The 27,850-nt window shown below is 37.6% G+C and overlaps 1 protein-coding gene across 2 annotated transcripts in view; it reads right to left on the bottom strand.

Moving 5' to 3' along the window:
* DPYD (dihydropyrimidine dehydrogenase) overlaps window positions 1–27,850 on the bottom strand; it is a 346,955-nt gene that overhangs the window by 84,352 nt on the left and 234,753 nt on the right. For both annotated transcript variants that reach the window (XM_065072591.1, XM_065072592.1), the window contains 3 exons: window positions 27,255–27,338; window positions 9,283–9,403; window positions 8,238–8,357 (listed from right to left, as the gene is read on the bottom strand). In XM_065072591.1, the coding sequence (XP_064928663.1) occupies window positions 8,238–8,357; window positions 9,283–9,403; window positions 27,255–27,338 (325 nt within the window). The remainder of the gene's footprint in view (window positions 1–8,237; window positions 8,358–9,282; window positions 9,404–27,254; window positions 27,339–27,850) is intronic.

Genomic DNA, 27,850 nt, shown 5'->3' with positions numbered 1-27,850 from the left:
TTTATTATTTTAACTAATGTCTATTTGAAATTCTTGATAGTATTTTAATTTCTGTATTAGAATAAACTGAAAAGTACTTGTATTCCAAGTGTTTTTCAAATAAATAATTCATAAGATACTTAAAGTGGTTATATTTAAATGACCTCCAAAATGAATTATAGTAAGTCTTTTATGATAGAAATACATCAGTTTTCAACAGGATAACCTCCAAATGATGACACAAAAATATTCTGAGAGATTTTTTTATGAGCTTTTGCCTAAAAGTGGAAGAGGTGATCGTAAGAGAGATACCTTCTCCCCTAGAGCTGAACGACATGTAAAGACATTCAACTAATGCTGACAAAGACAACACAAATGGATTCAGTCTTGCTGATATTACTGGAAGGAAAAAAATTCTGTTCCTGACTGACTTACACCTCCTCATCAGGTCATAGTTTGCATGTGGTACCTTCACCTCTACCCATTACTGTAACTGAGTTTAAATACAAGCTCCCGCTATACCAGCCTGCATTAAAATGCTTTGACTTCTCTTTTACTTTCCCTATTCATTTCCATTCTTTGTTTATCAGACTATGTCTCTAAGTTGCTAACTAAAAGAGCACTCTTCACTTGATCATGTTAATCGATGCCATTATGTGAATCGACTTCCCATTTTATCTGCCTGCATGCAGATTAAAACCACACGATCTTTCACCCATGCTTGGGCAAGCTAGGCCACAGTCATTCTCATTTTTACCATATTATATCTGAGTAGAATTTACGATTTTGTCTGAGTCACGTTCTGACATTCCCCTTTGGTAGCCATAAGTAAGACTTGATAGCGTAACGCTTATCTGTTTATTAAAAAAACCCACTCATCTGGGAAATGAATTATTTCAGCTGGACATACTCTACATGAGCTATGAAGTAAACAGTAAATCCAGAGTGTCCAACAACAGTAGTTTAGAGATTAATCTAGTTACAGGCTATTAAAACATTTTAAACATAATCAAAGCCGATTGCATTTCTAAAATCCTGTACAGACCAGCAACAGTTAATGATGATTTGATAGTTTTCTAGGAGTTTGGAACAAATACTTGGCTTTTAGTCTGAGAGCAATGCTGGACATTTCTGTCTAATGCTTGGGGGATTCAGCCAACTAACAGATACATTTGGTGAAGAATCTCATTCTAGTCATGCCCTCCCTTCCTAATTTCCCTTTTCACTGTTTTGTCGTCTTTGCCTGTTCCTCAGGGAACCGAATGATTGATAGCCTAATCCAATGACTGTATTACAGCTGCCTCAACTTGGACTCTTTTCCTTATCATTAGCAGTTAGCCTATGGTTAAATTCACAGCTCACTGCTTGGTACAGCCCCTGAGATTTAAGGGTCTGGCCTTTAGAAAATATTTAACATAAAATTGAAATCTTGACATACTGAGAATTCAGTTCTCTGTGAGGCTTCTTTAATTAATCCAATGTACTGTACCATTGTTCTATATGAGGCTGTGACATGGTGAACTGTTACTGAGGCTCACAGAGATGTGTAATTCTAAATTAAACACTCACTTACATGTACCTACACTGCATTTGTTTCCCAAGTACATGTGCATGAACGTGAAAATTTGAATTCAATCTGTAACAATAATAAAACACAAACCAATTACACTTCAAGAGTAAAGACTTTTCATTCATTTCAAGCCTGGAATGAGATTTTTTCAAAGTAAGAGGAGGAGAAAACACAGCTTTGTTCAAATGTCGTGTGTAAAGACTCACGCTTCATTCTTTTTCCAGGACTTGTTTAATCTTCTGGTGAATGAAACCAATTATGATCATTTTTAATCAACTACAAACGGCACCTGTGCTAAAAGTGTAAAGTGTTTTCTTTGTGAGAAAGAAATTGGCTGAAAAGTATTTAAAGGGAAAAAATATGCTTAGTTCTCTGACCTTATCTGGAGAATAATACTTATTTTTAAACAGCTACGGGAAGGATGTAGACCTTGATCTAAGCTGTAAACCTTTGCCCTACTTCCAGTCAGTCGATGAGCTGCAAGCTTCTATGAAAATGGCAGCTGAGTCCCAGATGAAAAATTATGCATCTCATAAACTGCTATTCTGCTGAAATGTCAAGCTATGGCAGGGCTGTACCTCAAACTCAGCACTTGGCATTTTCCTTCTGTCTGCTTTGTTGCCACGAAGCAAACATGAACAGTGAGGATTTGTGTAGGGCAGGTAGCCGGCGAGCTCCCTGTCAAAAATCTATTATTAGGGCTCTGATCTCTCCTGCACAGACCAGTGACGGCAGAACACTGAGAGAAATCAGCCTGCCGCAAGGACACCACGGAAAACAGAGGACTCTTTGTGAATCCTGACATAATCTATGCAAATAAGGGCTTTTAATGGCTGAGCTACATTTAACAGAAATAATAAAACAGAATTAAAACGTACTACAGCATATATGCTTTTTACTCATATCCACATTGTTTTATAAATATATGTCAATGTAAATACTCTTTAACTCTTGGTAAATGTTTATACTAAACAGAAGTGCCTATGCATACATACGTTTTGTTTCCACTGATGGGCAGCTTTTCATTCATTTCTATTGACCAAAATCCACACTCCACAGTCACTGTGAGAACTGTGAGTAGGAAAGTGAATGCTCTTGAGTTTTTTTCACTTTTCTTTTAATGATATGTCATAAAAATGGAATTAAATTATTATTATAACTTCAACTTTTCCTCTTTCAATATAATTCATGCATTTCAGATTAGAATATATGTCCCTATTAATAATCTCAATTATTCATATAATATAAACAATTTAATTTAATGAAATAACACCTGCAAAGTATTCTCTTAAAAGTCAGAACTGCTGTCTGACAGTGTTTTTTTCTTAAAAAGAGAGATCCACTAACTTATTTCAAAAGTAACTAAAATTATCTGCCTCTGCTGGTTTCCAACAATCACACATTCCCACATTTAATGACTGAATCTGCTATCCAGGCATATTCCTTCTGACATCCCTTGTGGTCAGCTATGAAGTTATAACACACAACTTTCTGAATCTCTCTTCATCTGGAAAACATACAAACAAATGTACTCAAACATGCCACGCAATATAATCCTGCAAATAATACCAAAATACTACGGAATGTAATAGTTGGACAAAGCAATAAGAGCGCATAGACATAAGATATTTGAACTACCACTGTAAAATATTGCAATATTTTTGCAACAAAGCACTAAAGGATACATAGTGAGTTCACTGTTGAGAGATTTGCTTTTAACCTAAGTTTTTCACTAAGCCCAGTCTTTGGTTTTATAAATTTATTCCCCAAGGATCTGGCTTCCAGACAAAAACAAAGAAACAAACAGATGACAAAGAACAAAAAAACATGGAAATTCAAACAGAAGCACTGCTCTCTTTTTCCTGCAATAGCTATCCTATTGTGCAGCAATGTGATGTGTTTTATAAAACACATCTGGAATACAGAAGCACAGTATGAAAGCTCATGAAAAACTTTTTTTTTTCCTCTTTGCTTTTTGTTGTTGTTTGTTTGGTTTTTTTTTTAATTTTAAAATATATTTAAAGGAAATTATTTAGGGAAGCATGTAGCAGCCAACAGTGTATCAACATTTATCTGGGAAACCTGGCTTCTTATTCTCGTGCCTTTAAAATATGTATGTTCAAAATAATTTATACTTATACAGACTAAACCATCTCTTTCACAGCCAGAGGTCATTATTCTTTGTAAGGATAAAAATCCAGCATCAGCTTCTCTTTAAGAAACAAACAATCTGCACTGCATGTGTACAGAAAGAACTTGGGGTAAAATCTCATGTATTCTGTGTTCTCAAACCTGAAATATCACTGGATCAATTCTAAAAGCTCCTTAATGGAAATCAAACTATGTCTCTAATCCTGAAAACACAGATAATAGTTGTACAGCTTGGGAAGCCATATCTTTAGTATTTTTCTTTCATCGTAAGAGCTTATTTTCTTAAACATATTTTGGAGGCTTCATTAGGGCGTTTCCACTTTTTGAGTAACAGCCAGCTCTGGGAAACTTATAAAAAATGGATGAAGACTGGGATCATCTAAGCTCAATGTTCTCTGACATAACGGGGCCACAGAAATCCACAGGGCTAGCTACCACAGCCCTTGGGCTCCGCTGATGCTCCATGATGTCCATTAGAAATGAATTTTCATAGAAACACAACAATTTGTCAAAATTAAAGTCAAATTTTTCCTGCAAATAGTTTTGGCACCACGATAGAGGTAGAAGGCGAAGAAAAACCAGACAGATTGTACAGTGCTCAACAGCTGGAGGGTAAACTTGGAATCCAGGGGACCCAGCTGGGACCTGAGCTCATGGCTCTCCCAAGTCAGGCTTATGTGCAGGGCAGCAGGCTGTGCTCGTGTCAGTGTGTATCCTGTGAGAACTGTTTCACTTTGTATAAATAATTCAATATTTGCAGGGAAGTGGAGAAGAGAGAGAGACAAATCCTACAGTCTAGTGGTCAAACATCTACCTGGGATCCTCCAGTGTCAAAACCATGCAAGAAATAGAAAGGTATGAAGAAGGAAACAATGCCTGTTAGAGCTGAGCAATTTTCAGCTGATCAAAACAGATCAAAACAGGAAGGTCATTGCCCAAGCACTGACTGGGAAGAAAACATTGACTATGACAACTCAAAGCTAAATGGGAGTTTGAAAGGAATCTCATTAAGTACATCCTTCTTCGAAACATTTAAAATAAAAATAAATAAAAAAACCGAAACACATAAGTCTGTTCTCAAAACATCTCAGGATCTGGCCACGATGTTAATAATTTTTTTTATCATTATTTTTTGTATTTTAGATAAACCACAAGTAACTACTTGTCATTTGGCAATTTAAAATGCATTGAAAAGAAATTCCCTTTTCAATGTCTCTCTTTTCTGGAAAAACAAATGACAACCCTCCTGCATAGAGCTGCTTCCACATGAGGCAGATGAGAAGAGGAGGAAAGAGGAGGTGTAGACCACGTCATATATGGAAAACCTTTCTGCAGCACACGGCCATGTAGGAACACATTTTTGAACAGTGAAGGACAGGGAAGAGTGCAAGTCAAAACGTCAGGCTGCTGCTAGGCCAGGGCATTAACATACTTTCATCATTTGCTCTTTGACAGAAATCTTTATCAAACTCAGCGGAGTGAGTTTACACTCACCTGGAGAAGGCAATTCACATGGCATTAAGAAACGTGTGGACATAGCGAATTGATAAAACTCTGAAGAACAGCTATCTTTTAAGAGAACAACTTCCTTGAAACATGATCAGTCCCTGACACTGGCCCCAGAGCTGCCCAGCTGGGCTGCCAGCCCCCAGCACAGCAGGCTGCCCCAACTGCCACAGCTGCCATCAGGCACCTGCTTGTCCTCAGCCCCACCATAGGAGCCTGCAGCAAAGCCCTTCAGCAAGCAGAGATGGAGCTTGCCCCTGGCCTCATTTCAGGGTGCGCAGTGCTGACCTTCGCATTTTGAGCTGCAGCTGCTTACCTCCAGCTTTCTGCTGCCCTACCTCCCTCACACGCTGTGCCTCTGCACCAAAGCGTGGGGCTCTTTCAGCTCTCTGGGGAGGGAATGGAAACACGGGAGCACAGGACAGGACATGGCTTTCTATGTGACATCAAGGGAGGAATGTGCCCATTCTGCTGGTGGTGGATCCCAAGCACAGCAGGTTCTGCTTTCACTCTCTGAAGCAAAAAAACCCTTTCAGACAGAGCAACCCCTGTACTAGCAGGCAATGCTACTGGAGGTCGAAAGTTACCTACACAGTTTGGCAATGCCAGGTATCTAGGCTTGTGCACCGGAGTACATTGACAAACCAGCTGTGCTTTGCTAAAACACATGGAAAATGGACCAGACTTATTGCTTCTATAAAAGCACTGACTTTCTTTTAAAAAAAATAATTATCTCTTGAGAGGAATTATTTGAAAAAACAACAAAAACTTACTGACTCTATCAGTTAATAAAATAGAACAAGAAGTTTAAGCAAATAAAAATAGGAAACCAACAGTTTACACTGTGAAGAGACTTTCATGCCAGGACCACAGAGCACTTCCCAGCAAGCCTGTAGGCATGTTAGTGGTGTCACTGCCATTTCACAGACAGGAGAAATAAAGCACGGAAAGGTCAAGTGCCTGGCTGCAGGCCACAGGGCTGAGCCCCGGCACAGCCAGGAACAGACCTCAGCAGAACGGCCACCTTGCCCCTTGCTCTGACAAGATGACAGGCTCTTCCATTTGTTGTCTTCTTGTACACATGCTAGCTCCCTTGATTTAAAACTGCTTTCCTGCTTCTGTAAATTTGTATACTGCTATACCCTGATCACTGAGCAGAAAGTATTGCAATGCGTTGCAGAGCCTATTGACTTTATTGGCTCTGTGGCTTTCTTTTGCACAACGAGTTGTGGGATTGGGACCTAGCGATGTCAATTATCAGCAAGAAACCTTTATGTATTTGTCTGCAACAATATGCTTCTTCAAAACATAACAAATTGACAGCACTTCCGGTGGTTTTCATATTTTTTAAATAACCAGATTTGTGTCATAGGTAATGGTGGACCTTAAAATGACATTTTCCCTCTCCTCTGATACATGTTACACTTCAGGGGAAAAAACACATTCTTATACTTACGCACATACATATATATAAAAATAAAAGGAACAAAGAACTTTTCCTCAGATCCCATTTATAACAGGATTCCACACTGCAGAAATGCTGATATGTCCCCCCTTATAGCTGAGCATCCAGGTGCCACGGTAATTTGTGCTATATACATGTTTAAAATTTGTGACATAAGAGACACACTTTTCATAATGCAGTCATTTTATAGATTTTATTAGACAGACTTATGGTAGAAAGGAATATTCAGAAATTGCAACTTAAATGAGAAAATGGGAATGGTGTTACTTATATAAAATACTACTGCAATAGTTCTTTTATTAATTTTTAATGCACAGCACCCACTGTGACCTCCTTTATTCTTTTCCTGTCAACATGGCAGGCTGGAGAAATTGAAATGGGCTGTAGATGTTCTCTTCTTGTTCCCGTCTTCCTCCCACTTTGCATAATATTAAAATATAACATCATATTGGACTGTCACCGTGAAATAATCATTATGCAATAGGCATAATGATTTCTTCTGATTGTTATCTCTCCTTGCTTTTCAGCACTCTCTAAAAAATTCCAAATTCCTTGTAGTTATCTAAGGCAACAAGGCAATTTTCCACTGAATACACTCGTCTGAATTAAAGTTTGTTTAAAAGGTATCTTTTGCTACATTTCTTCTGGTTCTGTAAGGATAACACAAGTCACATAAAATAAGGCATTTTTTGCCTGTCTGGTCTCCTCTGATTAGGTTTTTGGGGTGAGGTGGGAGGTGGTTCTGATAAAATAGTGCTTGACTCAAGCAGGAGGATACTATTACCTCTGTTATGTATATTTACTGCTACCTCTATCACCAAGGAGACTAATCTCCATACCAGTAAAGCCAAGGAGCTCACAGTATTGTCTTTGCAAGGCCAAGTTCATGTTGTCACAGCAACAGAGTGCACAGGGTCAATAGATTAATACATTAGTGTGCACAGGCACTGAACTGAAGTGTAAAAGTTTTGCTGCTGGTTTTAAAATTAAACTGTGAAGCAGGACTTGGAATTATGGCCTACACAAGATGTTATTGTATATCTCAAGGAATAAGCTACAAAAATACACATATATTTGCCTAATACAGTCTATCATTTTTATCACAGTGAGAAGAGGAGGAAATAACCTCCTGGGAAGAGGTGCACTCTGCGGGAAGGAGAGAGGAAGGCTGGAGTTTGGGCTATGAAACATACACTGCATTTGGATTGTTGATATTTCCCCCTGCAATGCCCTTTCATTAGCCTCTGTCTAACGTGGGGCCTGACAATTGTGACAGAATGAAAAATTTGAGGAAAAGCAAGGGTCATGAGAGAAGAGATTTCCTTCCCTCTCCAGTGACCCTATCACAGTATTCTGATGCAGTGCTTTACCATTAAGGAAAGGGCAACCCAAGAGCCTTCACACTTAATCTGTTCCATCTGTCATGACTATTAGAAACATTGAACAACAGTGAGCTTTAAGGACTCAGTGCGGCTGCAGACATGATATTCTAGCCCACTACAAGGACCTCCTGATGTTTTGAAAGCCTCCAAGGAAGTACCATGCATCAAAAAGGGCAACACCTACCTGACACGCCACCATATGTGGTCCTCAGTCCTGCACCAACTGCTGGCCAAGGTGTGCTGTCTGCTTTCAGTCCCATCAGTCCTGACACGGTGTTGGTGGCTGTAACACCATCTGCGCCACCTGTGAAACAAAAGGTCAGTCACTTTTTGTTAAATCATGAGTATAAGAACAACAGAGGAAAAAAATACAACAGAAAAACTGTGAAACTGTGAAATAACTAGAAATTCAAATAAACAGCTAAAGACAGAAAGCAAGAAACTGTAAGGGGATGCACAGAAAGGTCCTTAGGACCAGTCTGGAGCTGATAAATTTAACACCAGCTTCAAGGCAGGCTGCATCAGTTGAAAGAGCTGTGAGGGCTGGGAAACACGGGCTGACAGGCAGATCTCTGTCCTTCAGCTGCATGGGACAGAACCTGCTACAGTGGTTGTTCAACACCTGGAGGTACCCCACCACTGAGGTCACCCCCTCCAAGCTGATGACACCAACTCTGCTTCGATGCAGCCAGCCCATATTCTCATTTCTCATTGCGAGAAGCAAGACGAAATGAACAATGTGACAGAGAAATGATCACCACAGTTCTAAGTGATGGATTAATACACCTACTTGCAAACTAATTTCCTGCCATGTTGCACTTTTAGGTCTGAGAAAAAAAAGAAATAGATATATACCTTTAGATGGTGTATTTCCATTTTCTCAGGACACACACACACCATTTCACTACTAAACATAGGAAGAGGGGAATTTATAGTGGTACAGTAAACATATAACTATGACAGAAATAGGAGCATGCAGACAATCACATGCACCTACATGTATAATTAATTGTTAACGGCCTAATATGGTTCTCTTCATATACTGCTGTATTCTAGAAGCACAGGTAAAATTAGGAAGCCTTTGATCACTGTAGTTATTCTAAACACATCAAATAAACTATTTTCACATTAGTTTCTGCTGTTAATTGTTATTATTCCAGTAACTCCCCTATCTTACTCCATCCATCAAATTAGTAAATGTGCACAGCTTGTGCACTGGAGTCAGTTACCTTCCTGGGCAGCCATCGCAATATTCACAATATCAGTGACATTTGGGGTCAGCTTGGCAAAGAAAGGAATCTGAACAGCTTGTCTAACCCAACGACAGATGTTCCGTACCAGCTCTGGATCCTGTTCAAATAGGTCAGATAAATATAGAACATAATTAAAAGTAATAGGAACAAAAGGTATATCAAGGAAATAGAAAATTTTGCTACAAGCCGCTATCCTGTGATTTTTTGAAATTACACATCAGAACTGAACCTCATCTCATTAGTTAACTTATTTCAGACACCCTGAGTAACTGCAAGTCTATTACAGAAAGGTTAGTTCAAAAAAAAAAAAAAGGAAAATTTGCCTTTTTTTTTTTTTTTCAAAAGACAAAGATATTACAGAATGTTCTTTTCCCAGAAAGGGGAAAATATCATTTTGTATGATGGAGACTTACTTTACCCATTTATTTTAAAAATTACCCATTTAGCCATTTATTTTAATGACTTGCTCAATGTAAAATATACTGAAAATAGGCAGTATCCCATAAAATAATGTGAACCTGAAGCATTGGCTAATCATGCCTTGATCAGAAGAACAAGGATGAGTTGAGCTTGCAGGGCTATCAGAATGCAATTCAGCATTGCTGAACTCTCCTCTGACTTCAGAGAATAGCTTGGGACGGCTGCGGCGTAAATGAAAGATCAAAATCTTCTCTGTTAAAGCCAGAAATTGAAATCTTCAAGTGTTGGCTTTTCATGATTTTCAGGCATTTACTTCCCTTATGGAATACATCTCATGTAGACAGTAATCAACTATCCTTTCCACTGAAAACAGCTCAGTGGAACTAACATTCTGCATCTGGCACATATAATGGTTATTGTTCAGTATAACTCTTAGGATATGGCTTGTTGGTGGTGGTGGTTGGTTTTTTGTTGTTTTTTTGTGGGGCGGATGTAGAGTTTTTTTGTTTGTTTTTCTGTTGATAATGCTCTTCAATAAATACCTTAAAATTTGCAATACTGATTCATGCAGAATATGGTGCATGATCTGGTTAAAAATTGAATGGTGCTATTACAAGATTTAGTGCAAGTAAAACCTGTGGGTAGGCTAATTGGTACTACAGCAATTATTTACATTTACTAAATCTTTATCACTCTCTCAGATAATTAACCCTGACATATATTAATCATTTTCTCCCATTTGGATATTGTAAAAATTCAGAGAGCTGCATTGCTATGTAGTAACTGAAAATGGGATAAGCCTAAGTGAAGTTTAGTTTAAAACAATCCAGTGGACACCAAGGTTTTCAGTTTAGTGAACACACAGGAAATAACTCCTTGTTGTTCTTTTCTTCTTACACCAGTGGTTAAATACAAACAATAAAACCCACAGGCTGCATTCCTAGAAAGTACACAGTGCTTGACATGAATAGTAAAACCCTGAGACGTAGCTGTGCCATTCCAATAAAAATGGTGATCTCCCCGCCCATGCAGCTGCCATGAAATATGTATGAATGCTGCACTGGCAGTATGAAAGTAGTTGCATCTTTGACTTTCATTTCTGTTTTGAATTTCCTTGAGGCCCAACGCAAAAATGAGACACCCTCTAGAAGACATGAATTGTATATACTTTATGTTAATTCTTCTCCTTAGAAACCCTTGTAATAATACTCAGGATGTCGGCACCACAGAACTTGTTATGCTGCCTTCATCATGCTGCCATAAAAATTCTTTCTCCAACACACACTAACACTTTAATACAATTATTTTAATCCACATTGAATAATTTATTGGGAGCTCTCTTTCATTCACGTAAACCCAATTTTCATCCTACCTAAGACACTTTAACTAGTTCATCTTTCTTAAAAAAATAATAATTTGACCTTTCTTTTTTTCCCAAAAGTAAATAAAGACCTTCATTTTCCATCAGTTCTGCTTCTCCCACACCAAGATTAATGCAACAAATGCAATGGAAAGGTCTTCAGTTTTTCAAGCTAGTAAACAGTTTAAATATCTGATTGCACAGCACATGCTTAGACCAAGTCTTTTGAAAGGCTCACTTGTATCAGTCTTGGAAACCTGCCCATTTTTGGTACCCCCTGGTGCAGCGGCCAGCATCAGCACCCACCTCAGCTCAGCCACCCTCCCCTCACTGCAGTGACACCACAAGTGTCCAGCGGCCACAGCCGCCACATGCCTGAGCATCCCTGCTGCCAGAGGGATCTCTGGGCCAAGGAGCATGAGAATTCCAGAGCTTTTATGTTCTACAGACAACTAATGTATTCCAAAAGGGGATTAATATCCCCACTTGGTTTTATCTGTATCATTGCATTTTATGCTTTAGATCATTAAGAAAAAGTTATTAATTCATTTATCAAATTCATCATTTCCTACTACATTTGCACTGAGGACTAGGAAAAATGCATTGTAAATCATCGGATGATTGAAAACAAGATATTTGTGACAATGGACAGATAACTTCCATATGAAATTAATGAACTACATTTACATAATTCAGTGGAAGTTCCCTCTCCATGGAATTTTGCCTTTGGACTGAGAACAATTTGCAAAGGTCACACAGGAACACAACTCTTGAGAAAGGTTTAAGTGATTAGAAACAAAGAATTCACCTCTAAGTGCAATCATTGACTAAAGACATTCTCCCAATTAAAAAGTGATTAAGTTCAAAACTTAAAATTTCTGAGAATGTTCGTTTATCATATTCAGCAAAGTTTTAAACTCAGGTGTGAATTTAACAAGGTGAGCAGCCTGGTATCAAAAACTAGTTTTAAAGAGGCTACGTACAGGCTCAATTTTGCTTAATTCATTTTGCCAATTCAGGGTCTCTCATCTGCCTGGATTTCTGAAAAATTGACCCCAATTTACAAATCACATTTACTGATTCTTAGCAGAGATTGGATTCACAAAACATTCGAAGTATGAGTACATACCTTCTAAGAGAATGAATCTTGAGGCCCATAAATAACAACACAAAAAATACCTGTCACTGCTAATACATCATAAGTACCTTTTTTTTTACCCCAGTCCAACTATATGAAAGTGTCTACAGCTTCTATTGTTGTTAAAGTGGTTAATGAAGTCCGCATAGTTAAGAAATATTTTCTAAATGGCTTAATATGTAAAATGCTATTAGCTATAAAAACAGCTGGGCATTTACATTTGCAAAATCAACAACATGAACTAACTAAAATATTCCTCTGCTTAATGTAGTACAGGATTTTAATGCTTTTGGTTCAAAGTCTACCACATTGCTATAAATTATCTTCTTCTATTACACATAACTAGGTTTGTTGGTTGTCTCATTACATACAGTGTGATTGTTACCAAATATATAGCATAATTGTGCTCTGTGTGTCAATCCAGAAGAATGAACAAATGCTTCAATGGACTGTAACATTCATTGCACACTTCATTTATCTGCTGTATTTTTTTTTTTTTTTAAACAAACACCATCTAAATAGCTTGATGAAAATATCATCAGCTAAAACATAATATTGATTCATGCACTTGCACCTACAGGAATCTGTCGGTAATTTAATACCATATAAAGTCTCTTTTGGTATGAGATGTATATCAGTGTGTCTTCTGTCTTCCTGTTCTTAATCAAATATCGCTTGTTTATTCCAAAGGCACAGGAGATTTGAATGTTCCAGGGGTTGTCTTTTTACTTCCCTAAGCAGCAGTACAGAATCATTTTTCCTGAATATTCATTACAGCCTTGGGCTAGATGGAGCTTTTAATCCTAACTACTCATTGCCAATGGGTAGATATACTAGAGGAAAAACAACTATTCACCTTTTTTTCTGAATGATCACATGATAAGCTTAACTACAGCCATAACTATAAGAATAAGTCCTCAGAAATTAAAGCAGCAAGTTGTCTACTGATTGCATTTGGCATTGGTAATGAGATGAATTCCACATCCTATCACCCCCAAGGCAGATACATCCTTAAAAAAGGAGTGTGAAAATGCTGTGCATCGAGTAGGTCACCTCTCCTTGTGTTTCATGCAAAGAAACAAAACCATGAAGAGATTATCACAGAAATGTCTGGATGTTGTTTTTTAGACATTTTGATTTTGACCTATTTTCAGTGTTCTTGCAGGGTCCTCATTTTTACACTATCCTGTTACCGCACTTTGGATCCAGAACACCTCTCTGAGGTAGCGAAGTACTATTATAGTTGTTTAATAAATGGAGAAAGGAGAGTCAAATACACTGAGGTGCATCTCCTCAAACTCACCTTGTTTTGGTGCCCAGTTTTTACTAAGTCATTTACATAAGAATTTGAAAAGGTTTGTCTGGCAGATAACAGCACTCAATTCTACAGAATACCTTAAATCATGAGACACTTTCCACATGAACAAAAGAAATATTTTAAATACTTCAATTTAATCAGTTTTTCAGCATATTTGAATAATGCAAAAGACAGACATACAACTATGTTAGGATAATGAACATGCTTTTCTTAACTATGCAAACACTCCTTAGGAAGAACACGTGTAAGTGTATGTACGTATGTATGTGTGCATACATAAAGAAAACAAATATCAGTCTGAAAGATGTCACAAAAATAAACCCGCTACAGAATTTCCCCCAAGAGCTTCAGAAGGAAGGTTACGACTCAGTAGAGCACATTAACTGATCTTGTCTAATTAGTGCTACAGAAAATGGACCATACCATGCAATCACCAATCCATCACTAATTATTATAATGGTGGCAGCTCTGTCTCCCTAAGAACAGGGTAAGGTCCTTTGCAGTTGTGGAAATTATAAAAACATAACCCATCTCAGATAGAATCCTGATCTGACATATCTATGAAGGTTTTCTTCCATAGGACTACTGGAGATAACATTACAGGTCATGCTGATGATTTGTGCAAGTCAATTATCCTGACGGTAATGATGGGAAGTCCTACATGGCACAGAGAATGTTGCAAGATTGATTAAGACCTTGTATGTAAAGTCCTTAAATCTCATCTATCACTGACTACAATGACCTAAACAACAAAGTTTCAAAAATTAAAACCCTTTCTTTAATATAAGTCCAATCTTCTTCATCAACCTCAAGTCTTTGACAGCCACAAAACTATTCTCATATACATCTCCTGCCACTGAGTTTCATGGCTAAATCATACCTTATGTAAACCTGTTTGCAATTTTAAATACTGATACTAAGTTACAGAGGACTTTGTCTGTGTTAATTTAACACACATGAAGCTGACATGGGATTTGTTATAGATGCTTAGCAGGCAAGTGGCACTGGGTCACTCATCAGTGCATTCTTGTGGTAACATATTTTCTTTCTGTACTGGGATTTCAGAAAAATATCTTGTCAACCCCTTACCTCTATAATCACTAGAGGAACTTTTTATATGAGAAAATGTTCTTCAGTTAACTTCCTCATTCTGCATCATAGAGACATTTTCCAAAAGAATCATAGAATCATTTGAGTTGGAAGGGACCTTCAAAGCTCATCTAGTCCAACCCCAAAGCTCATCTAGTCCAACACCCTGCCATGAGCAGGGACATCTTCACCCAGATCAGCTTGCTCAGAGCCCCGTCCAGCCTGGTCTTGAATGTCTCCAGGGATGGGGCATCTATCACCTCTCCAGGCAACCTGTGCCAGTATTTTACCACTCTCATTGCAGAAAATGTTGTACTCATGTCTAGCCTGAATCCTTCCTCTACTAGTTTAAAACCATTAGCCCCTGTCCTATCACAACACTCCCTTCTAAAAAGTCTGTTCCCATGGATATGGACAGCATGGATAGGTCTGCAAGAGAAGAGTCAAAACATTCCTCAGTCTAATTGCTGTCTGAGAGCCTAGGAGGATATGGATGCACCCTCATCTGAAAAACAAGGAGGAAAGGATCTTTCACCATCTGCAGATAACCTGCCTGCAACAGGTAGACTTTCCTCCAGGCCATACATATTTATTTTCCAGATCAATCATGGATCCATAAATTCATTGGGAAATCAGAATTAAAAAAAAAATCTGTATGAGTATAAAGATCTACTCTTTCACTGTTCCTTCAAATGTGAAGAAAAAGTATGGAAATTTCACCTTAAAGCATTACAAATTAGTATCTTTAGCACTCACCTTTTTTTTTTTTTTTCATATTACTATTGATATTTTCCACAGCTATCTTTTCTTTCTCCTCCTATGAGATATCCAACTTTGCCTTCATAAAACTGTCTATTTCTAAATCTACCCAAATCTACTCAGTACCTAAATACAGAATTGCAGTCAATCACAATAGCAAAGGACACGCCATTTCTGAATCTCATGGTTAATTTTAACGTCTTCTCACCTCTGACAAAGGGGCAGTTAAAGTTGTGCATTTACCTCATTTTGTATGTAAATAGAGATAACGATTTGTTTAAAACCTGTAAATTACAGGAAGTACTTCCCAGGATAGAAGACAACTCCCTATTTCGCATCTGGAGTAAAAAATGCTTCCTCATTTCTCAGTAAATTTGACAGGTTTTGGTCAACATCTATTGACCAAAGCTGTCAAAAAGAAAGAAATGAGGCAGTTTAACCTAAGGCTGAAATAACATTTTTCACAGCTGTATGTTAGGCTATCTGTACATATTATGAAAAATTTCAAAAAATACATAAATGACTTCAGAGGCTTTGGGTCAGCCTGGTCAACCCCACAGAAATGTAGCTGCTGGGTGAGAGCTTATATCCTTCTGGCTAGAATCTATGATACGATATGATGTGAAACCAATGCCATAAAATAAACTTTTAGAGATAATGGCAGTATGTGAATTCAGGACTCTTTTTTTTTTTTTTTCAGTCAATACTGTACTGCCTTTTGGCATGAGATCCAAAATATACCAAATGTAGTGGATGCCTTCTCCATTAGTTTATTAAAAAAAATACTTCAAAATTTCATTAGACATCTTCAATAAAATCATACAGGAAAATCCTATTCAGGATAAAAATTCAAAACCATCCATAATTATATAATTTTATGTATTGTTCTAGCTGGGAGGACCAAAATATTTTGTTCTAGTTTAGGCCTTCAGCTTTTATTAATTAACTTGCACTTTGAGACAAGAGATTTCAAAATGAAGTGGGCTTGTAGGAGTTATGAAAAGATCAGAGATTAATATGAGAAGAATTAAGCAAGGTCCATGTAGTTACCATTTAACTACACTACCATAGCAACAATAGTTACTGTGACTATTGCTCACTGGTTTAATTCAAGGATATGCTTATTTTCCACTCTCTTACATACTCTAAAATATTCCTTTCTCTTAAAAAAAGTCTACTGGGTAAATTAAGACATTTGTGTTATTTCTACATAAGTGTTCTCTTTATAATTCGAACAAAAACGGTAATATTTCTAAACTGAAGAGGTATCATATGGCTTATAAACTAAGCATGTACTACAAGCGAAACAAGCACATTTTTCCTTACAAAATACTGCAGATTAAGATGTAGAAGTATAGCTTGGAAAACTCCCATTAGCTTTTACAGACTACATTAATTCTTTTTGTTATATTCTTTTCACTCAGGCAAAAACATTACCATTTAAAGACCATGCGAAGACCATGTTTTTGTTTTTGTTTTTAATTTATTTTTCATATATCTATTTATAGGGAGTAATGGCTCCCAACTTATGGATGTTTTTGCCAGAGTAAAACTCTAAACAAGAGCCTGGTGATTCAACTGTTTTCTTTTTTTTTTTAATTTTCTGTGGGAAATAAGTGAAAAACTCCTGCCATCTAGTTCTGTTCTTAAAGTACTAGGACATTATTACTTCAAAGTAAAGCTACAAGAATAGTGTCATGATTCGAACAGCTACTCTTGAGATCAGCTTCAATTTCACTTGGGGGAGCCTAATTGAGAGGTTCCTTTTTTGTTTTAACAGGGATACCAGTGTTTCACGGGAAAAAATCAAGTCACTCTGGATTAGGTTGAGGCTTTGGTCATGGCTGAGCTGAGAAGTCAAAACTCTGAGACCCAATCTATACTGTGAGAGAGAAAAGCAGACATTAAGGAAAGCCAACATGAGACTATGACACCACTGTGGTTCCTACTTCTCACAGGCTACTTTAAAAGAATAATTAGTGCACATTAAAAAAAAAAAAATAATGAACTTCAAATTTAACAGTGTTTAACCAAATAAACCTGAAAAGATTCTTGAAAGATTTTGATGGAATCAGAATTACTTAATAAATTTCAGTTTAAGAAGATCCCCATGTCTCTCTTCTTTCTTACTCTCATGTGCTATCACAATCACTATTTCTCCCTTCTCCAACTCTACAATTAGAAACTTTGAAAGATATTAAAAGCATAAAACAAATAGCCTTTGATCATGTGTCTCTACTCCAAATTAAAAAATGGGAACCATAAGTTGTTACAGCATTTCCTGTTCTAGTACTGGAGCTGCACAAATGAACAATGCTTAACAGTACGTTTAGGAATAAAACAAACAAACAAACCCCTAAACAAACAAAAAACCCGAACAACAAACACTCCAAAGCTTTTTAGTATATGTAATCTAATAGCTGCCAATATTAATATAGGTCAGTATCCAAACTCAAGAATACATTTATCAAAGTACTGTGTGGGAGATCCACTGTGGAAATCTTATTAGCAGCACAGTACTCCTGCACCCCTGCTTTGATAATGTAGCACCTAATGATTGGAAAAGCAAAACAAAACAAACAAAACCCATCAACAACAACAAAAACCAAATCACAACAAAAGAAAAAAAAAAAACAACAAAACCAAACAACGTTAAGTCAAGGTCGAAATGAGCTAGAAATTTTTTATTTGTACAAAAGTACAAAACAGAGATTTGTGTCGGGAGTTAAAGCAACGACAAGAGGGATGTCAAGATCAAGCACAACTGAGACTTGAAAGGTTTGTGGCTGTCTTTAGTCAGCTTTGCAATTACTCCCTTTTTCAGATCACATAAAAGCTTTTTGTTTCCTCCTCAGCACGAAAAGAAAAACAATTTAATTTCTTTCGAAAACTGAGTCCTCTAAGTAGGTTGTCAAACTATAATGTTTTTCTTTTTTTTTTTTTTTAAATTAAAATTATAATCTAAGCAACCAGAAGAAACATCACGGTTAGAAAACTTTCTACTTTTAAAATTATTTTTTTTTTTTTTTAATTGTTGTGGTTATATGACAGGAAAAACTTTCTCTAAGTTTCATTGGCACAGCTCAGTTAAAACTGTACCAATCATTATTTACAGCTATTGATTTTAATGCAACGTTAAAGGAGTCAGACACAACCATTATTTTTGTTGGTTGTCAGAATAAAGGTTAATAATAGTTGGCCTGAAAGGGTGAAGCACAGATTGTCATTTCAAATTAGCAAATCATTTGTTCTGGTACCAACAGGGCAAATACATTCCAAATGAAAAATATGAAACTGCATGTGTACATTTTATAAACTTCTTGGAGATACTAACTGGAAATATTTATTCAACAGCACTGGTATACACGAAGTGTTGACTAATAAAAATGCCTTTTTACCCCTGACAGAACAAGATATTTTATCTTGGTTGTTTCTAGTCAACCAAAAGAATGTTTCTCATAGCACATCATACATGAAATATTTTAAAGGGAAGCATAGAACTCAAATATATGAGCACTACAGCTACAAATAGCTTTTTCTTGTGGTCAGGTAGGTGAGCTTTCAGTCCTTTCCTATAATAAAGAGGCAGAAAATACCAAATAATTGAGGAAACCATAAACCTCTGAAACCATGAAGCTAAGGAATTCAAAACCTATGTTTTGAGGAGGATTTCCCACTCAGTTTTAAAACTATCATCATAGGGGCCTATATTCAGATTTGGTCTACTGTAAAGAGCAAAAATCCAGCACACTGACTAACTTTACCAGGATGCGAGGCAAAATTTAAAAAGTATGAGGCTATTCCTGAAAATTCTTCTGTAGGCAGTGAAGAGACTAGTTAATATACTGTTAATTAACTTTATCAAATGGTGGCAAAAAACTGAAACCATAGAAAGAAAAAACTATAAATATGCACTGCACAGTTAACTTTTATTGTGCACCATGATGAACACTCTTAAAATATGTTATTTTACCTGCACTTAGATACTTGTTGCTGATCACTTCCTTTCCAATAAATCCCGTTTACCATACAACATCGACATGAACAACTGTGATACCTTATGCTGCAATCACATATCCAAAGGCAAAGCAGTCCACAGGATCTGGGCATTTAACCCAAACATTTAATCATATAGACCACAGAAATATGCTTTTCTGAGTTTTATACATTTCCCTTTTCTGAAAGCTTCTTCTTCCATTAAAATACAACAGCAAGAATAAGTACAGGTTGCAATTTTGTTTTTAAAAAAAGAAAAGAAAAATTTTTCTTTCTTCCTGGGAAGCACTTGCTATATACTCCATTGTAGTTAGGCTACTGAAGTGTCATTAGAACAGCCCAAATATTTTTGTTTCCATTTTAAACAGTGGCAGATCACTGATATCTTGGCTGAACTGACCTTCTTTGTGACACCTGTCATCCATAATGTGGATCCCAGCTGAAATGCTTCCATCATCGTGAGACTGAAAATAAGGTTATCCCCAACTTGCTTTCATGTCTTCAAGAACTTCAAGGAAATCGAATCAATTTTACATTTTCTAAGAAAATCCATTCTGTAGAGAATGCTTTCCATATGTTAAAAAAGGGCCACCACACATAAGTATTATTTAAAACCTTATTAACAGCCATAACATGTCATTAAAAAGTTTCAGCAATCAGTAGTGCTGTTAACATTACTGTCCTATTTATAAACCCTTTTTGCTTTCCATTTTGTCTTTTGAGTAATTCAATTAAAAACCCTTCAAAACAATAACAGTGGATTAAACGTTGTCAAACCACAACATAAAATTACAGAATAGTGTTCGGATGATGTATTTATTGAACTTTGCATCTTAAGAATTTTGTTTCTCGTACACTCAAGAAGAAATTAATTAAGACAAAGCAGCAGTTGAGTGTCATACCTCATTTCTAAGTATTGTCTCTTTTTAAATGCTATAAAAAAGAGAATATCTGACCATATAGAGGACATACAGAGCATGAAAAAATCCATTTAGATTATGACATTTGATCACACCTGAATCCTGTGAGGGCAACAGAAAAGGCAATGGATGCTCGGGTACCAGAGGCAGGCAAGCGATGTCAGCAGCCCAGGAGTGACCACAGAGTCAGACAGCTGTTTCGGTCTGGATTTCCAGTGAAACAGCTCATGAGTCAAGTGTTACTTTGAAAGCAACTCATCAGAGGGTTTACTTTATGAGGAGGGTTTTAAAGAAGGAGGGAGTGGAAAGAGAAAGGGAAGAGATGTGAAACCAGGGAAGGTGATAAAATCATCCAAAGAGGTTAAAATAAAACTGAACTATCATAAAGGATGACATGTGGCCATGGTCAGTGTAGCAGCCAGAAACATAAGCCCACAAAACACATCCCCTGGCCTGCAAAAAAGTGTGTTCGATCCACAATTGCAGGAGTTGGAGGGAGGAATCAGCAGCATCCCTTCTCCCTGCACACCCCAAATACTCTCCCAGCAAAACAACGCCCAGCGCAGCACACCTCTCACTACCTGAACCAAGGAATACGCATTTCTGAGGAGTGTGCACCCTGTGATTGAATTTTCTGCATCTGCCTGAGCTTCTCCCACAGCTGGACTCCTGGTCATATCCATCAGCTTGGGCAGCAGACAATTTCTCTCCCCTACCAGGCTGCTTAGGTTCTGTGAAACTTACAGAAATTCCATATCTTTGAAACAGTTTCAACTCTGAGAAACATCACTGAAACACCTCATTTGGTAGAAACATGCCCCAAAGCAACGGAGGGCACTGACAGACAGAAACACACTGAGATCAGTGAGAATGTATGGATGACAATGGACAATCACAGTATCACAGTATCACAGTATGTTTGGGATTGGAAGGGACCTCAAAAGATCATCTAGGCCAATCCCCCTGCTGGAGCAGGAACGCCTAGGTGAGGTCACACAGGAACATGTCCAGGCGGGTTTTTAATGTCTCCAGAGAAGGAGACTCCACAACCTCCCTGGGCAGCCTGTTCCAGTGCTCTGTCACCCTCACTGAGAAGAAGTTTTTTCTCAAATTTAAGCGGAACCTCTTGTGTTCCAGCTTGATCCCATTACCCCTTGTCCTATCATTGTTTGCCACCGAGAAGAGCCTGGCTCCATCCTCATGGCACTCACCCTTTATATATTTATAAACATTAATGAGGTCCCCCCTTAGTCTTCTCTTCTCCAAACTAAAGAGACCCAGCTCCCTCAGCCTTTCTTCATAAGGGAGGTGCTCCACTCCCTTAATCATCTTCGTTGCCCTACGCTGGACCCTCTCCAGCAGTTTCCTGTCCTTCTTGAACTGAGGGGCCCAGAACTGGACACAATATTCCAGATGTGGTCTCACCAGGGTGGAGTAGAGGGGAAGGAGGACCTCTCTCGATCTACTAACCACCCCCCTTCTAACACACCCCAGGATGCCATTGGCCTTCCTGGCCACAAGGGCACAGTGCTGGCTCATGGTCATCCTGTTGTCCACCAGGACCCCCAGGTCCCTTTCCCCTACACTGCTCTCTAATATATAATTTCCCAACCTATACTGGAACCTGGGGTTGTTCCTGCCCAGATGCAGGACTCTACACTTTCCCTTGTTAAATTTCATTAGGTTACAATGCAAGAGAACAAGATGACATATAAATCCTTAAAATCTACCAAAAACACCAACACAAACCTCACTTCAGTTATACTGGTTTATATTGGATTTGGGGTGTCAATGTTTCCACTGCTGCTATAGCACAGTGTAATGCCCCCCTGTTGTATTTTGCATTAATTTGTTATAGTTACTGATGCTTAAGAGAGAGAACTAATACTGCCTGCAGGACTCAATGAATTATAGTTAACCAGCATATTATTGTAGGGTGATAGTAGAATGCCACATAACATAGATATAATCAAATTCTGTTTGGGGCGTCATTTATTTAAAATACTTCAAGCTCCTTGCTGGCAGAGCAACAGCGAATTAGCATGCTATGCTGTGCACTTCAATTAAAAAGCAGACTCATCTTTCCTGTTTCCAAGGTACAGCAGAACAAATCTAATTGTGCCATGCAGCCAGTTCTCATCTTTCCAGAGCAATCAGGGCTTTGGGGTTTTTTTGCTTTTTGTTTTTGGCAGATCTATCTTCTCCTGAATGAGGCAATATAGGCTTTTATGAAACTTGCCTCCTAATTGCAGTTAATAAACATGGACACAGCCAGTAGCAGGGGCTGTAGCAAGTACAGTTTAAGTAAAATGAAAATAAAGGTAAGAAAAGAACCACAAAGCAAGTTAATTTTACATATGATCTGAATAGTTACACCACCAGGATCTGGATTTTGGTGCTCACAGGAGACATATACATGACTCCTTCAATGTAAACAAAAAAAAAGCAAACAATCTTCCAAACCTACAGCTTATATGCAGAGATAAGCAAAGACTTTTTATATTTTGGAGGTAAGAAGGTAAGACTAATTAATGAGAAATAGCCAGGATGTTAGTAACTTTTAAAATACTTGCTTATAGCATAAAGAATCTGTTCTTGCACTTAGACTGAGATCTTTGAATATCAGATTTGTGACTTTTTAAAAGTACAGAAGCACCCTCTGTGTTTTGAAATTTAACGGCTGTGTTGCTTTCAACTTGAGATCTCGCTCTTATACTGATCATTTCACCCCAAGTGAGCAGGTGAGTCCTTGTGCTTCCTTTAATCCACTACCCACTCCCTATATCCAGTACAAACAATGCAGTACCTTTGGACAGGAACGGAGCAGTGTGAATCCAGAGAACAACAGAAATGTTGGTCTGAGTGAGTTTCTGGAGGACGGGTAGTCCAAGCTCCTGCTCTGTGTGGGACAAGCACCAAGCAGCTGAGGATAGTCATGGCTTTGTCTGCCTGAGCCCTGAAAACACCAGAGCTGAAGGGGACACAGCCCTGCCAGACACCACGTTCCTGTGCTGCTTTACCTTCTCAGGGAATTTCTTCCTGATGCCCAACGTGAAACATTCACCCTGCAATCCATGGCCGTTGCCCCTTGCTGCATCATCTGATGCTACAGAAAATCATCTTTCCCTCTTTGTAGCTACTCTTTCCGGCACCTTTGTTACTAACTTCCAAGAAGCTGTAGGTTGCTCTTCCCTCTGTTGTTTTTCACTCCCCATTAGGCCAAGTAGGCTCACCGACATTTTTGAAGACTTTGGATATCACTCATTCTAGTTGGTCTTATTCTAATGATTCCACCTATATGCACATTGCACTTACTAGACCTAGGGTTTCATGTGAACAGCAAAGAATGACACAAAGCTTAGGAGGAACGCAAAATAAAACCCAGATTATTCACTCAATTCAACTATTTATTCATTCCTACCAGAGCAACTGGAGAGAACTGTTGACTTTTGATCCAAAACCAAAAGGCCAAACACTTAAATTTGTTGATATCACATCACAGTAATGGTTCTGAATATATGACATCACTTTTTAGAAGGATAGGTTAAACAAACAAACAAAAATATCCTTGCATGGTTTTCACTGAAGGAGCAAAAAGTGCACCACAAATACAACACCAACAGTTAGACACTGAAGTACGAGTGCTACCATCTCAGATGTTTGATTGATTTAGTATTTTCATAATTTTAAAAAACTATAGTGGGAAGTGATACCATCATTTTTTAATAAACTACTGTTCACCATGTTGTCTTTATGTTACTATTAAATGTTTTATACACTTACATGGTCTAATTCAAAGAAAATCTGTGCATTAGAGCTGTTAAACCTAATGATGAAAATTCTATTATGATTTTGAATGATATCCAACTTTTATACAGTTGCAGATTGTTATGAAAGAATACGAACCTTAACTTTATTATCATTAATCATCATTAGTAAATATAATTGACATTTTATACAGAACCAGCTTTAAGTAACTTATTGGCAGCAATACAGATGCCTCTTAATATTACCCTCTGGCTAACTATGCTGTTTGGGCGCCAGAGTGTCTGCACTAATGGGTTGGAATTAAAATCAAATAAAAACTGAGAACTGTAATTCAGTACAAAACAAACGACCATGCTTAGTACCAATTCTTTATACATATAATTTGGATGTATCTGTAATTTTTAAAATTTACAGTGGATATAAAGCAGTGGAGGTGTTTGAGACTAGATAACGAAATAGGATAGAGAAAAAACAAATCTGATGTTCCCAGATTTCTACACTTACCCTTAGGCACACCATAGGAATTGAAATGAGGAGGAAAAGTAGACAGTGTAATTAACCTTTCCTTTTCCTTTTTTTTTTTTTTCTTTTTTAAACAACAACAACAAGGCAGAACATTTTGGAAATTATAAATAGTAAAGATATATATACATGTTTTACTGTCATTATTTTTCATCTCAGCAATTTCCATAGTTTCCTGAGGATTTAATGTGGTTGGGCATGAAAAGGGACCTAATCCTTAAAAAAATTTCCTGTGAAGATGCGGATTATGTTATCAAAAAGATTTAAGAAAACCTGCTTTACTGTACAACCAGGAAAGCTGCTCTGTCTTTCAAAGACTCATGCCCTGACTTCTAGATATTGAATGGAGTTTTTTTTCCAGAGCATATCTGAGCCCACAGCACCTACGTGTGACCTACTTGACTTCAGCTCTGTGGAAAAAAAAAAAAGTTAGGAGTAGACCGAGAATTCTTCCTAGTACTTTCTTGTCTTATGACAGAGCCTCAAGGGGCCACCACACATGGAAGCCCCCTGAACGGCTATTGATAAATCTCTTTGCACATATTGCTATTTTATTCAGTTTATCCTCACCCTTTGCTTAAATGCACTTCATTTAAAGCCTCTATAATTTCATTTTAGCCAACTCTGAGGAAGAACCTCAGAATCTGGTCCTCTAAAGATGTCTTACTTTATTCATTTATTTGTCTAAAGAAGTAGATTCTTGTCTGAGCTCTCATTTTGGTGAGACAGTTAAGCAAATGCAAGAATATATTTAAATGAGAGTAGTATATAATAAACATTCAAAAGAATATCCATATTGTATGGGGAAGAGAGAAATGTTATTATTATACAAACATATATGTATATATAATGTAATTTTCTTCTTGCTTTATGGATCTGATCTCCTCCAAGGAGAGTCACAAATCCACACGATAGCCCTGAGTGTTCAGATTTTTGCATTTGGTTCTCTGATTTTACAATAGCTGAAAGATATGTAAAAACTCATGTAGCCAGACAGCTCCCTACTGACTACCATCTAAGCAACTTCACATGCATATATTATTCCAACCAGTGAAAGCTGGAAATAACACATGCCTTGAAAAAAACCCAAACAAACAAAAAAGGCAAATAAAACCCCATGCTTAAAAGGAGCCTGTTTCTTCCACGTGAAACTTTCTGGGCTCTCCCTGCCCAAAGCGCACCCTTCGCAGCGTGCTGCCATCTCCAGTGGGGACAACCCAAACTACTGAGCTACGCTCTGCAGAGAGAAGGGTGGGCATTACCTCAAACTTATAAAAAGAGCTACTACAGCTCTTTGTTGTGGAATGCAACTCAGGGGAAAAAAAAATAATAATGACTATTCCCATTTTGCCAGTGTGGCTCTGGAAGGTTTTTATAATTATCTCTTTTTTTCATCATAATTTTGGTAAATGACCACTGGTAATGAAAAGCATCCAGACCACTTCCATTAAAATAAAAATCTATAGCAAGGAATAGATTGACATTGTTTTGTTCACAGAAAATAATAAACTGCCCCATGCACTTTGCCTGACAGTATCGCTATGACAAATCTATATCTGAAGCATGTCCACAGTTGCATTGAAAGGATTACAGCTGCAACTGCCTCCCTATTAATGATTTTGGAAAGTTAATGGCTCGGTTCTTAAAAATTTTGTGTTCAACTGAGGTAGTCAGGATGCATTAAGATGTCTACTAGCCCTCCCCAAGGGGATCAACTGAAGAGTGTGTGTCAACTTCAGGGCATGTAACCATGATTCCAATTCTGCATTTCTCTCCTTTTTCCACTCTCCCCAAAAAACGATAAAATTAGAAATCAGCCAGGCTTCAGACTTCTGAAACATTGACAGTCAAACCCTAGAAAAACTCCCCTGGTAGACCGTGAACCAAGATTTTTCAGAGACTTTCAAGTTCACCACATTTGGGCATGTTTCAGAGCCAAAGCAAATTTGAAACCACGACCAAAACATGCAAAAAATTTGAAAACTTCAAATGGATATTGGTATGACAATTGGCTTTTGTGCATGTTTGTTTCCTTTTCATGTGCAAACCCACACACATTCTCCTAATTTAAGTCATGGGATATATTGATAAATCTCTGTATCAGATTTCTACATGGCAGAGGCATCAAATACGGATAATTCCAACCTAAACTGTACAAAGCATCAAATCTATAGAGTACAGTACACAGGCTTCTACAGGAGATGAAGTTAACTGTAGGTGCACTACCAGAATGTATGCCCTATTCCAGATTAGTTAGGTCCACATGCTAAAAATTGTGAAACAAGGTGTGTGTATATCTCACGTCCTTCAAAACCATTAGTTAACCTGGTTGTGATCTAAAAGATACCTTGAGGGCACTGAAATGGAAACCAACAAGTTCTCTCCAAGCGCTTTTTAGAAATTATTTGTTTTCATCTTGTTCCTTGTCAAATACATAATACATTTTTGTTCTCAGCAAAACTAAGCATTTTGTATATTTTCAGCTTCTGTCTTTTTTTTTTTTTTCATTGCTTTCAGCACTAAATATTTAAACACATTCAACCTAAAAACCTCAAGCTAGTAATCTGTTGCTTGTATCTTCCCCCTGAGGTGGAACTATCAGTATGCTGGCGCAGGGTAGCTGAGGAGACATGAAAGAGATTGCAGTTACAGTCCTACCTGCCCACAGGCCAGGCCCATGCCTCTTTCCCCCATACCATGAGGACATGATAAATTCAACTCCAGTGCATCTGCACCAGCAACCTATGAAACATGCAAAAGGAAAAAAAATGCAAAATTAACTTAAAGTACTCTTTCCTGTAGCATTTACTGTCCATGTTAAATAGATTTCTTTAGACATTTGATTTTATTTTTTTTAAAGAGAGAAAGCTATGGTTAGGATAGCCTGAAAAATAAATGTGTTGATCATTAAAAGGAAAATTTCAAAAACTGGTGTGGCTTCCCAAAATTACAAAGGAAATTAAAGTAAAAAAAATAAATGTAAAAGAGACAAGTACAATAAGGACTTGGTTCTGGAAAATGTTAAAGAATGAAATGTAATTACAGGGCCTTAGGGCAGCTCTGAGAGTGTGGTTCAGCAGTCAGTGCTACCCAGGTGCTTCTGTGCGCTGACGAACTGTGACTCAGTGGTAAATTTCCCCTTGCTGCTTTAATGAATTTAGCCTCTAAATTTTCTGCAGGCATCTGTACTGTGCCATAGCTTTTGTCATTAAATATTTTTGTTTCTGAAGTCAAACAAGAGAGTATTGAAAAAA

The sequence above is a fragment of the Columba livia genome, chromosome 8 (assembly GCF_036013475.1).
Source record: "Columba livia isolate bColLiv1 breed racing homer chromosome 8, bColLiv1.pat.W.v2, whole genome shotgun sequence".
NCBI classification, from domain to species: domain Eukaryota; kingdom Metazoa; phylum Chordata; class Aves; order Columbiformes; family Columbidae; genus Columba; species Columba livia.
Note: the sequence above shows the minus strand (reverse complement) of the source record. Positions and strands in the feature narration are given on the sequence as shown.